Source organism: Fomitopsis serialis (genome assembly GCF_022376445.1).
Source record: "Fomitopsis serialis strain Sig1Antser10 chromosome Unknown B0H18scaffold_9, whole genome shotgun sequence".
In the NCBI taxonomy this organism is placed as follows: Eukaryota; Fungi; Basidiomycota; class Agaricomycetes; order Polyporales; family Fomitopsidaceae; genus Fomitopsis; species Fomitopsis serialis.
The window spans coordinates 334,744-346,380 of NW_025954969.1; the positions used below are offsets into that span (position 1 = coordinate 334,744).

The following is an 11,637-nucleotide window of genomic DNA, read 5'->3' on the forward strand; positions in this document are numbered from 1 at the left end:
GCTGACCGTGGTCTGACTCATGACGGAAAAATTAGGACTTACACGCCAGTGATCCTGATTGCGGCGAGAGCTCTTATACGCGATCAGGGCCTCAGCGGTGTCATACCGCGACGTTCGTTCGACGCCGACCTTGCCTCCTGTCCAGTCCTTGACCATTCCCGCGCGTCCATCAAGCGAACGTTCACGTTTGAAAGCAGTGTTTGGACTGTTGACTGACACAGCTGACACAGCGTCAGAGCTTCACTGCGCACGGAGTGATCTACTACCGGTGGGATTGGACTGAGCAGTTGGACAGATGAACGTGGTACGGAAGGAAGCCGCGAAAGGTGAGCAATCCACATGTGTATATGTTCCCCGTTGCACCGGCAACGATGTCGCTACGCGACCACTGTTAGTGCCGTCGATAGCAGCACAACTTTGATGTTCCTTACGGAGACATTTTGAAGCACTAGACGTGTCTCCGAGTGCGGCGCCCGTGCGCGCGATCTGCATAAAGGCCAGGCAGTGCGACGTCTATGCAGTATCATTCCCCCGGGCCCCTGCACTACATCCCTCGCAATACACCGCTCACGCATCATGACAATAGTCCTCAACCCCGTCTGGGTCAATGGCGTTCAGAAGCTAAGGCCGTCCCACAACGTGTGTACCGAACGCTCCTCAATTTGGGTGATTTATTGACTTCCCAATGCAGCACCGCCGAAGCCCGCCCGAGGCCTTGTACCGACCGCTCTCGACGAGTCACTGCACGCCGTTCGGTGTATGAACCAGCTCCGCTCAAAGACAAGTCGATCGAAAAGTACATCTATCTCACACAACTCAAGGATGCCGACCCACGCATTTTCTACAAATATGCCTCGATAACATGCCGGTGAGTTTCACGCGCTATCTTTGTTTCACAACGCGTCTGAAGAGTCGGTCCAGGAAATCACACCACTGATCTATACCCCGACTGTTGGCGATGCATGCCTCCAGTTCTCACATATATACCGTAGGCCTGAGGGCTTGGTGAGTAGTCCTGGGTCCATTATGCGTGCAGTAAGCATTAACCCCTCGGATAGTAATCTCGTACAAAGACAAGGGCAACATCTTGAAGGTGCTTCGCAACTGGCCCCGCATCGATGAGGGGCGCATAGCCGTCGTCACAGACGGCTCGCGTATTCTCGGTCTGGGTGACCTGGGGCTGAACGGCATGCCCATTTCCATCGGCAAACTCTCCCTCTACGTTGCGGGTGCCGGCATCCGCCCATCATCCACCATCCCCATCTGCCTCGACCTTGGGACGAATAATCAGAAGTTCCTCGAGGACCCGTTCTACCTGGGCCTGCGCCAGCCGCGGGTGCCGTCCGTGGATATGACCGCATTCATGGACGAGTTCATGGATGCGATGCGCACCGTGTTCCCCAAACTGCTCATCCAGTTCGAAGACTTCAGCACGGACAACGCGTTCTTGTACTTGTCGCGCTATCGCAATCGGTACCCGCTCTTCAACGATGACATCCAGGGCACAGGCGCAGTCGTCCTGAGCGGCTTCCTGAATGCCGCGAAGCTCAGCGCGCAGGCCAGCGGGCGGCCCCTCGAGGACCAGAGGATCCTGTTCTTCGGTGCAGGCAGTGCCGGTGTTGGTGTTGCGACGCAGTTGATGGCGTTCTTCCGACTGCAGGGCATGAGCGAGGAGGAGGCGCGGCAGAGGATCTGGCTCGTAGATAGCCAGGGTCTCATCTTCGACACGCGCGGACCCATGGCCGAGCACAAGAAGCGTAAGTCTCGCCCACGAGCGCTGCATAGCGTCCACTGACGTCTCGCCAGTGTTCTCGCGACCGGACTACAACGGGCCCCCGATGACGGACCTGACCGAGATCGTGAAGTACGTGAAGCCGACCGCGCTGCTCGGCCTCTCCACCATCAAGAACGCCTTCAGCCAGTCCGTCGTCGAGACCATGTCCGCGATCAACCCGCGCCCCATCATCTTCCCGCTCTCCAACCCCGTGCGCCTGTCCGAGTGCGAGTTCCACGACGCCGCCGCATGGTCGCGCGGCAGGTCATCTTCGCGAGCGGGTCGCCGTTCCCGGAGGAGGAGCACGCCGGGCGGATGCTCTACCCCGGCCAGGGCAACAACATGTACATCTTCCCTGGGCTGGGGCTGGGTGCGATCCTCGCGCGCGCGTCGAAGGTCACGGACAGCATGGTCGAGGCGTCCTCGCTCGGCCTCGCGGACTCGCTCACGGCGGAGGAGAAGGCGCTGGATATGATCTACCCGCGTGTGGAGCGTATCCGGGAGATCAGTGAGCAGATCGCGACGAAGGTGATCAGGGCGGCCCAGCGCGCTGGTGTAGACCAGAATACGGAGATCAAGGATTTGTGGGATGACCAGCTGGGGAATGGGTGAGGGCAAGATGTGGAATCCGTGAAGATTAGGTGTAGACGTCATTCTGCTGTTGTGTTGTCGTGCTCATAGACTGCTGTTGGTGGTAATTTGGATGTATCGTTATTGTGCTTGCTATCTATCGTTTGGAGTGCCAACACCTGAAGCTTGACCATCAAGAGGTGACAATACGCGATTGATTTGTGTTAGATCGTCGTTCACGAGGAGTCCATGTCATGGGTCACACGATGTTACAGTACAACGTTAATAACGTCCATGAGAACAACCGGGCACCAGCAGTCTCACTGTTTACTATCAGTAGCCCACTTGTAGAGTTCGATCTCGCCCTTGCATGCTTTTTGGAAGATTTCCTTGGCTTCGGCGTAGTGATCCTTCCAGAGGTCGTAGTTCGCCGTGAAGAAGCCTATCATACTGTTCGTAAGCATCCAACGTGCATCAGCCCTGAAGATGCGACGGAGTTCTCACTAATCTGCGTTGTTACGCCGGCCTCGTCGGTCGTGAGGTTACCATTGGGCTCGATCCAGAGCTTGTACCAGAGCGTCTCTGGGAAGACAATAAGCACATCAAACAGACAGTCATATGGTCCACATACGCTTGACGTCATCTGTCGCTTTCTCGTACAGTGGGTGTGCCAAAGCATAGTAGGACTGGAAGCGGCGTCCATGAGCAACCTCATTATGTTGAAGCCGCTATCGTAATCACCTGAACGCATGGGATCATCGCAACAAGCCCCATCACCCAGTTCTGGGTCTTGGCCGCCTCGAATTGTAGGCCTGTGTAATAGTTGGTAGCATCCGCCGGCTGCGCCTGGAGCACATCGATGCCCTTCAAACCCAGGCCCTTGTCCACGGGGTCGACGCAGAGGTGCAAGGCATCCTGAGCGTGCTTGCAGTAGTGCGAGGCCTTCTCAGCTGTTTCGTCGAACTCCTCCGTGGTTGTCGCCTTGACCGCGCGCTCGGTCTGGTAGAAGATGCCCTGTGCGATATAGATGTAGTCTTGCTGCATGCCACAATCCATATAAGATGAACGTGACAGTAGTGTACAAGAAGCGTAGCACTGACCACCATGTAGGCTTGGAAACCCTTCAAAAACGCAGCTGCGCCGGAGTCATTGGGGCCCGTCGTGCCCATCTCCTTGCAAAACGGGTTTCCCAGCAGCTGGTTGAACCAGAGGTCATGGTGATCAGGATCGTTGATCAGCCTGCTGACGAGATCGTCTCTGGCGGAGGGAAGTTGGTGAGTCGTTGAGAGACAACTGCGGCGAGAGGACTTACTCAGCGACAGTGCCCTTCTGGGGCGGGTGGGCCTTGCGGACTTGGCGTACCGCCTTGATCTGCTCGAGGGTCGCACCGTGCTTCGGAGAGGCCGCGTATCTGTTCAAGTCGTCGAAGGCATCCTTGACACGGGAAGCGTGGTTCGGCCTTGCGGAGACAAGGGCGGCGAGGGTTCGGGACATCGTTGTTGATGGACACGGTCAGTTGAACGAGGCGGTTGGGACAGCAATTGCATGTTCGCTGTTGACACTTATAAGTAGATGAAACCCAAGCAGTCCAGTGCACTCCAGCCGCGCGGACTTGTGCTCCCTAACATAGCGCCTCCACCGACTTGCCTGGCCGGAACAAGCGCGCGAACCGGACAGCTTCCACTGCATCTATGGAGGAAGCGGAACGCACTTTGAAATGTGTAGATCACAGGGGCGGTATAATCCGCGGAGGAGCTGGATTTGCACGATTTGGAGGATAATCTGCTGCTCTGAACGGCCGGTGTAAGGCACAGCCAACGTTTGGATTGACAGATGCGGCACCAGTACAGAAGTACTGATACGTCAGTTGTATCAGGGAATATGTGAGCGCTCCTTGGCCGAGAATACCCAAGTTAACCAGGGCAAGCGTCAAGTTCCTAAGAGCACAGACCGTGAATCTTGTTCGACACACACAAAGTTCAATTATGAAGAATACGGAGACGCACTCATCTTCCAATTTTGGTTGTTGCCGGAAGCTAAAACGCTCGTACCAGCCTGCGTACTACCTTGTGACTTGCACGAGAATTGTACCGACTCTGGCCCTAAATATCTCACACCGAAGCAGATCGAAGAGATGCTACCGTGGTGTCATGAACGGGCCAAGCTGACAGTAGTGCCAACTAACTACCGACTGAATACCGCTTCGATACCGCTGCCAGTAAAAGTTGCATCTGGACTGTGGATAATATATGGCTTCGACCGTAGGTTCATCGCGAACTTACTAGTTCTGGATAGCAAAGTGCCGGGGTTGACGCAGGATGGAAGTTATGGGACAGTGTGAAGTGATGTGCAGCATGCAGCATGTAGATGGTCCATGGGTCATAATGAACTTCCTTGGGGGAGGAGGAGGAGGAGGAGGAGGGAGCGTCAGACTCACTTGGGCAAGCGGGACATCGTACACGTGATCTATGGGTACCAACACGTCGGGCGCTTCGTATGCAGATGCAGTACTGTCCTATACTGTCAGCTCTACTGTCAGTACTTGCCAGTCGAACTCTGAGTAGCACTTGCCAGCCTGCGGAGTCAACGTATTTCTGAACTCTCTTAGGAAACCAAGTACTTTAGGTTCGGATCACTTGTATACTTGTTGTCGCGTCAAGTCTCGACACGCCCGGTACTCGAGTGCCTACGGTGATCCTGGGCCCGGCCCTTGTACATACCAGCGGGAGATCCAGGACGTGTCAACGACGTAGGCCTAGGACTTCATCATCACTGAAACTGCGTTCACTAAATCATCCTACCGGGAGACTGGACTACGACTCGCTCCACTGGGATGAATTGGCGTCTAGGTTCCATTCTATGTTTGGGCTATGCCGGATCTGTGTGGGCCAGCAGCAGTCTTATACCTGTCATAGACTCTTCGCAGATTGGTCCTTGTGCCGCTATCGCGAACAAGACATAGGTCTCGCCTCAAGATGCTCGTGCATGCTTCAGTTCTTTTCCAGTGGTTCCCGATATCAAGGCCAACGTACGCTCGGTTCACGCTATGTCAGTCTCATGAACTAACACACATCCGAAGATCGTGGATGTGCTCAACAAGTACTTCGCCTTCCATACTTCAGTGAAATACCAACGTCAGGTGCCGCTTCCGTTCGAAGATATCCATGAGGACGTACATGCAGACTTGGCGCGGATTGATTTGTGTTAGATCGTCGTTCACGACTCGGAGAAGTTCATACGGGTCATACAATGTTACAATGTCAACCACGTCCATGAGAGCAACGGGGCGCCAGCAGACTCATTGTTTGCTATCAGTAGCCCACTTCCAGAGTCCGATCTCGCCCTTGCATGCTTTCTGGAAGATGTCCTTAGCTTCGGCGTAATGGTCCTTCCAGACATCGTAGTTCGCCGTGAAGAAACCTGTCGGAATACTTGTATGAACGTCTATCAACCCTGAAGACGGGACGGAGTGCTCACTGATCTGACTTGTTACCCCGGCTTCGTCGGGCGTGACATTACCATTGGGCTCGATCCAGAGCTTGTACCAGAGCGTCTCTGAGAAGATACTTAGCACATCAAACAGACAGGACAGTCTTGTGAGCTACATACTCTTGACATCGTCTGTTGCGTTCTCGTAGAGCGGGTGTGCCAATGCATAGTAGGCCTGAAAGTGTCAACCGTGAGCCCTCGATACGTGAAAACCACGGTTCTACTCACCTGGATACATGGGATCATCGCCACAAGCCCCATCACCCAGTTGTGGGTCCTGGCCGTGTTGAACTGCATGCCTGTGTAATAGTTGGTGGCATCCGCCGGCTGTGCCTGGAGCACATCGTTGTCCTTCAAACCCTGTTGAGGTCGCGCCGCGATCTCGATCTCAGCCACCGGGCACGTGACATACCGCCGGGGGCGGTTCGTCTTCTCGTCTCTCCTCCTCCCTTTCCCTCAGTCGATGTTGTACCGCGACTGAGGTAAGGTCTCTCACATTACTATACGACGATCTAGTACTGACTACCTACGCAGCGTCTGACCGTCTGTCTAGGTAGATCAATCACAGTCGATGTTGTACCGCGACTGAGCGTCTGACCGTCTGTCTAGTCTCTACAGGTTATGAGCCCCGGGCGGTATTTTTGATCCCGCCCGCTTACCTGAGACTTCGTTTCGGCTTTTCAGACCCGGAACAACCTCGAGGCACCCATCAACGTGTGCTAACCCCGCTTTTACCCCGCATATAGTCGCTCTACCGGCCAATGACAATTACCCCGACCTCGAGTCCCAGGGTATCGGTGCCCAAAACGCCGAGAAAGCAATCGGAACTATCTCCGGCGCCAAAGATGGATCTCAAGGCGACCCCCAGAGAGAAGATTACGCTCCTCCACGTCCCGTCGTCCCTGCTCAGCGGCGGAGTCATCCTCGACCGCAAAAAGGACAACTGGTACGACTGGAAGACCTACATTGAAAATTCTCTCAAGATCTGCTTCGCCTGGGGGTACCTATCCGGTGATGAGATCGCTCCATCTGTCGACGACGACCCCAGCTCCGTCGTGAACTTCCGACGCAACGAGCAGGTGATCATCGCCTTGCTCAGCTCGAAGGCGGTAAAAGAAGAGCAACGCTTCATCGCTCGGTTCACGGACGCACGCGCCCTGTGGGTCGCCCTCTGCGCTCGACACGAGAAGCAGCCTGGCGCATACGCTCAGGTCCGTCTTCTTCAGGACTTCCTCGCCTGTCGCTATACCGCCGAAGAGCACTTCTCGGAGACGACCACACGCCTCCAGGAGCTGGCCGAGCGTATCTTTCATATCGGCATCCCGAATCTCGAGGTCTTCATGACCATCGGCATGCTCAACTCCATGAATGGCTACCTCACCCATCTCCAGTCGCAGGTCGGTTCGTCACTCACGGCGTCAGCTACTTCGGGCATTCCCTACACGTCCTTCGACATCGCTGCCCGCCTCGACCTTGAGCAGCGGCTCCTCTCCGACAGCAAGGCATCCTCGTCCGCCACGGCTCTCGCCGCCTATTCGAAGCCCGGGAAATCGACGTCGTCGCAGAAAACGTGCACTAACGCCAAGTGTCCGCGTCCGAACGGCCACACCGCTCCGGAGTGCTGGGCCCCCGGGGGCGGCATGGAAGGTCGTCGCGAGGAGGTGCTCGCTAACAAAAGGACTGGGAAGCGTCCCGCTAAGCCGGCGGCTTCTTCCTCTGGCACTGACCGCGACAAGCAGGGCCGTGCGTACATCGTTGACGGTAAGACCGGCCATGCGTACTTGCTGAGTACTGTTCCGCCGTCATCTGCCGAGTCCACCTCTTCGACCGACGCTACCTCTGAGACCGACTTCGCTGGTCTTGCGACTGACGCGTCCCCCGAGTGGCTCGCTACGGTGGCGGTCCCGGCGGATCTCTTTGAGTACGACGCCTTGGTGTCCGTCGAGGACGAAGAGTCAGTCTCGCTCAACTGGTCCGACCACTGCCGTGCTCCTGCCGACCCTGCTGCGTTCTCGGTGGCGCCTGTGCCCGCCGCGACTCGTCGTCTCTCTACAGAAGGTACTGAACCCTTCGTGTTTGACTCTGGCGCGTCCACGCATCTCTCTCCTCGCAAGGCCGACTTCCATGATCTTCGCCCCATCTCGCCTCGCGGCATTCGGGGGGTCAGCGGCTCGGTCATCTACGCCTGCGGTGTCGGCAAGGTGCGCCTGCATATCGGTCGCGGCGCCTCGATCATTCTCGAGAACGTCTTGTACGTACCCCAGGCTACCGTTCGCCTCGTGAGTATCTCGGCCCTCTGCGCCTCGTCCTCTCGTTACTCCGTGCTCTTCACGGACACTGGGGTTCGCATCCTGAAGCCGGGTGGGGCTGTTCTCGCTAGCGGCACCTTGACCTCCAAGCGACTTTACTCTCTCGACGGCACCCCTCCTTCCACCGAGCATGCCCTCTATTCGGGCCGCGTACCGACGCTCGACGTCTGGCACCGCCGTCTCGGTCACGTCAACCATCGCACCATCCACGACATGGCCCGGCTCGGGTCCGTTTCAGGTATGCCCATTACTCTATCCCCCCTGCCAAGTGTGAACACTGCATCCTCGGTAAACAGACGAGAAGCGCGGTTCCAAAGGTGCGGGTGGGGGATAAGGCGAAACGGATTCTGGGTACGGTGTTTGTGGACGTGCAGGGGCAGCAGGACGTTCGTTCCGCCTCAGGGAACTTGTATTCTATGAACATTCTCGATGATTTCACGTCCCACACATGGGCTGTTCCTGTGCCATCCAAGGTCGTCCTTGACCGCTTCAAGGCGTGGGTCCTTGCTCGTGAGGTCGAGACGGGCGAGCGTCTCGGCATAGTGCAGGTCGACAATGGCGAACTCCTGTCCAATGACTTCAAGTCTTGGATCGAGGGTCGCGGCTCTCAGTGGCGCACTACGGCTCCGCACACGTCCGCGCAGAATGGTCGCATCGAGCGCTTTCATCGGACGCTGATGGACCGCGCACGCGCGATGCGCCTGGCCGCGAACGCTCCGCCGAATCGTTGGGACGAGTTCCTCGTCACGGCTAACTACCTGTCTGTGCGTACTCCTTCCCGTTCGCTGCCGCCAGGCGTCACACCCTACGAGATGTGGCATGGGAAGAAGCCGGACCTGTCGCACCTGCGCGAGATCGGCTGTAGGGCGTTCGTGCTGATTCAGAATAGGCACAACCCCAAGATATACGAGCGTTCGGTTGAGTGCGTGCTCATTGGGTATGGGCAGCACTCGAAGACGTATCGGTTGTATCATCGCGGGACGCACAAGGTTGTCGAATCGTTCCATGTGGCCTTCATCGAGTCGCATGAGACGTCGACTTCGACACCTCCGTCACCTGCGGCGGCACCGCCGCCCGTCCCTCCTGCCGCTGAGCCCTCCGTGGCTGTCGATTCAGACGACGACGCCATGGCCCCGTTGCTGCCGCCCCCGTCTCTTGTCAAGGTCGCAGCTCCGCCCTCTGTGCCTTCCATCCCGGTTGCACCCGTCCTGCCTCCCGCTCTGCCCTCACCGCCTCCTGCTGCTCGCCCTGTGACACCGCCTATACGTCGGTCCTCTCGTCTGCCGGTCCCCTCCCAGAAGCTGGCCGACGCGTCGGGCGTTCCCTTCGTCTCGCGTCTGGATCGCACGCTGGAGCGAATGCGCGCTGGCGTTTCGCGTCCGGCGTCGCCATCTGGCATCCCCGCTCCTGCTCCTCCTCTCATCGCTGGTCCGCCGCCGCCTGTCGTCCCTTCTGGTCTCCGTGTTGATGAACCGTCCGTCGACGTTCCGCCGGACATCGAGTCCGCGCTGGCGGCGTTGGCCAAGGACGATGTTCTGCCTCTCAACGTGGAGTACCCCGGTGACCCCGCGACGCTGGCAGAGGCTGAGGCGTCCCCGTTTCGGGACGAGTGGCGTGAAGCCCTCCGCGACGAGCTCCAGTCCATCAAGGACCTGGGCGTGTACCGCCTAATCCCTCGGTCCCAGGTCCCGACTGGCCGTCGCGTGATGAAGGGCAAACCCGTGTATCGTCTAAAACGAAATGAGAACGGGGACCCGGTGCGTTTCAAGGCACGTTGGGTGGCTAAAGGTTTTCAGCAGGTCTACGGGCAGGACTACAACCGGACCTCCTCACCTACCATGCGCATGGAGTCCTTCCGCGCGCTCCTGCATCTTGCCGCTTCGCTCGACTGGGAAGTCGAGCAGCTCGATGTCAAGACCGCCTTCCTCTACGGCGTCCTTCCGGAGGATGAGTACTGCTACATGGAGCAGCCTCCGGGTTTCGAGGAGCCTGGCAAGGAGGGCTGGGTCTGGGAGCTGGTGCGTGGTATCTATGGTACTAAGCAGGGGAGCCGGACGTGGAACGACACGATGAACGCGCACTTGCTGAGCGTCGGTTTTACCCGCCTGCCTTGCGAGTACTGCGTGTACTATCGCAAGACTGAGCGGGGAACTGTTCTCACAGGCGTCCACGTCGACGATTTTCTCCTAACGGCTAGCTCAGCTGCCGCTAAGGAGGAGTTCAAGGACGATTTGCGCCGTGTCTGGAAGATTGCGGACCTGGGTGAGGCTCGCTTCTGTGTGGGCATTCAGATTGACCGTGATCGTGCCCGTCGTTCCGTCGCCGTCTCGCAGACTGCTCTGATCGACAAGATCGTCAAGCAGTTCCGCATGGACGGCCCCGACTGTGCCCCGGTCTCTACGCCCATGGAAGCCGGCCTTCGTCTATCCCGCACCCAGCATGCTCCCAAGACTCCCGCTGCCAAGGAGCGTGCTGCTCGGCTACCGTATCGTTCTCTCATCGGTTGCCTGATGTACCTGGCCATTGGAAGTCTTCTCGTCTCTCCTCCTCCCTTTCCCTCAGTCGATGTTGTACCGCGACTGAGGTAAGGTCTCTCACATTACTATACGACGATCTAGTACTGACTACCTACGCAGCGTCTGACCGTCTGTCTAGGTAGATCAATCACAGTCGATGTTGTACCGCGACTGAGCGTCTGACCGTCTGTCTAGTCTCTACAAACCCAGGCCCTTGTCTGTGGCGTCGACGCAGAGATGCAAGGCACCCCGAGCGTATTTGCAGTAGTTCGAGGCTTTTATAGTTGTTTCATCGAACTCATCCGTAGTTGTCGACTTGACCGTGCGCTCAGTCTGGTAGAAGATGCCGCGGGCGCAGTAGATGTAGTCTTGCTGCATGCCACAATGTACTTTAGAAGGTGAACGTGACACAACATCAGCAAATGTGCACGCTACTTATTCGACCTTAATAAGTGGATCAAGTGGATTCAGTCAGTAAGTGATCATCCTTAATTAACGAGGTACCATCTGTTAGTAAGGACGCCCCCGATTGATAGCCCTTAAGAAGGAGGATTAATGCTACCGTTCAAGCCTCGTAAGCAGCCATAAGCAGTGTTGTACGACAGTCAGGCAGGCACTCAAGACATTCAAGTGGCCATCAAGTAGCATTACGAGGAGGCGCGGAAACCAATATTGGCCGCATTATGCATAATCGCGGTCTAGTTAATGTACTGTACGTAGATTACTGGTGCGGAGACGGTGATGTATAGAATGTACAATACGTGGATTACTGATGCGGAGACGGCGATGTAACGAATGTGCAGTAAGCAGATTAGTACCAAAATGGCAATTGTAGCGAGTGTACAGTAAGGTCAATACCGAATGATAGCTCCAGGCCATAACTGCGTCCAATAGATTCATGGCAAGGGGAATACAAACATAGGCGTCGTCTGATCGGGGCCTTGACCGCGAGTTGAAGCCGGGCCCGGGGCAAAGGTGC

The 11,637-nt window shown here is 56.9% G+C and overlaps 3 protein-coding genes across 3 annotated transcripts; 1 reads left to right on the plus strand and 2 right to left on the minus strand.

Annotated features, from left to right (window-relative positions):
• Nucleotides 1-371: 371 nt before the first annotated feature.
• On the plus strand, nucleotides 372-2,386 carry B0H18DRAFT_1083166 (malic enzyme; the record flags this gene model as incomplete). Its single annotated transcript, XM_048031630.1, has 7 exons — nucleotides 372-390; nucleotides 587-643; nucleotides 692-784; nucleotides 911-1,009; nucleotides 1,059-1,757; nucleotides 1,807-1,985; nucleotides 2,039-2,386. 7 exons carry the CDS (start codon nucleotides 372-374, stop codon nucleotides 2,384-2,386), a joined length of 1,494 nt encoding a protein of 497 aa, XP_047897598.1.
• Nucleotides 2,387-2,521: 135 nt separating this feature from the next.
• On the minus strand, nucleotides 2,522-4,110 carry B0H18DRAFT_984872 (uncharacterized protein). The gene is made up of 6 exons (XM_048044699.1): nucleotides 4,056-4,110; nucleotides 3,657-3,896; nucleotides 3,445-3,601; nucleotides 3,086-3,382; nucleotides 2,976-3,030; nucleotides 2,522-2,926 (listed from the first exon to the last, which is right to left on the minus strand). The coding sequence occupies exons 2-6, from the start codon at nucleotides 3,836-3,838 to the stop codon at nucleotides 2,790-2,792; spliced, it is 828 nt and encodes a 275-aa protein (XP_047897599.1). The 5' UTR covers nucleotides 3,839-3,896; nucleotides 4,056-4,110; the 3' UTR covers nucleotides 2,522-2,789.
• Nucleotides 4,111-5,642: 1,532 nt separating this feature from the next.
• Nucleotides 5,643-6,130, minus strand: B0H18DRAFT_1115608 (uncharacterized protein; the record flags this gene model as incomplete). The annotated part of the gene is made up of 4 exons (XM_048033288.1): nucleotides 5,643-5,764; nucleotides 5,822-5,899; nucleotides 5,954-6,008; nucleotides 6,062-6,130. The coding sequence occupies 4 exons, from the start codon at nucleotides 6,128-6,130 to the stop codon at nucleotides 5,643-5,645; spliced, it is 324 nt and encodes a 107-aa protein (XP_047897600.1).
• Between the last annotated feature and the right edge of the window lie 5,507 nt (nucleotides 6,131-11,637).

What these genes read in the sequence shown, in the direction of transcription:
- B0H18DRAFT_984872 (XM_048044699.1), bottom strand. Translation starts at nt 3,838, where the DNA reads ATGTCCCGAACCCTCGCCGCCCTTGTCTCCGCAAGGCCGAACCACGCT. An exon ending in CAGAAGGGCACTGTCGCTGA is followed by an intron (nt 3,602 to 3,656) that starts GTAAGTCCTCTC and finishes TCCCTCCGCCAG; the next exon opens with AGACGATCTCGTCAGCAGGC. An exon ending in CGATGATCCCATGCGTTCAG is followed by an intron (nt 3,031 to 3,085) that starts GTGATTACGATA and finishes CGCCGCTTCCAG; the next exon opens with TCCTACTATGCTTTGGCACA.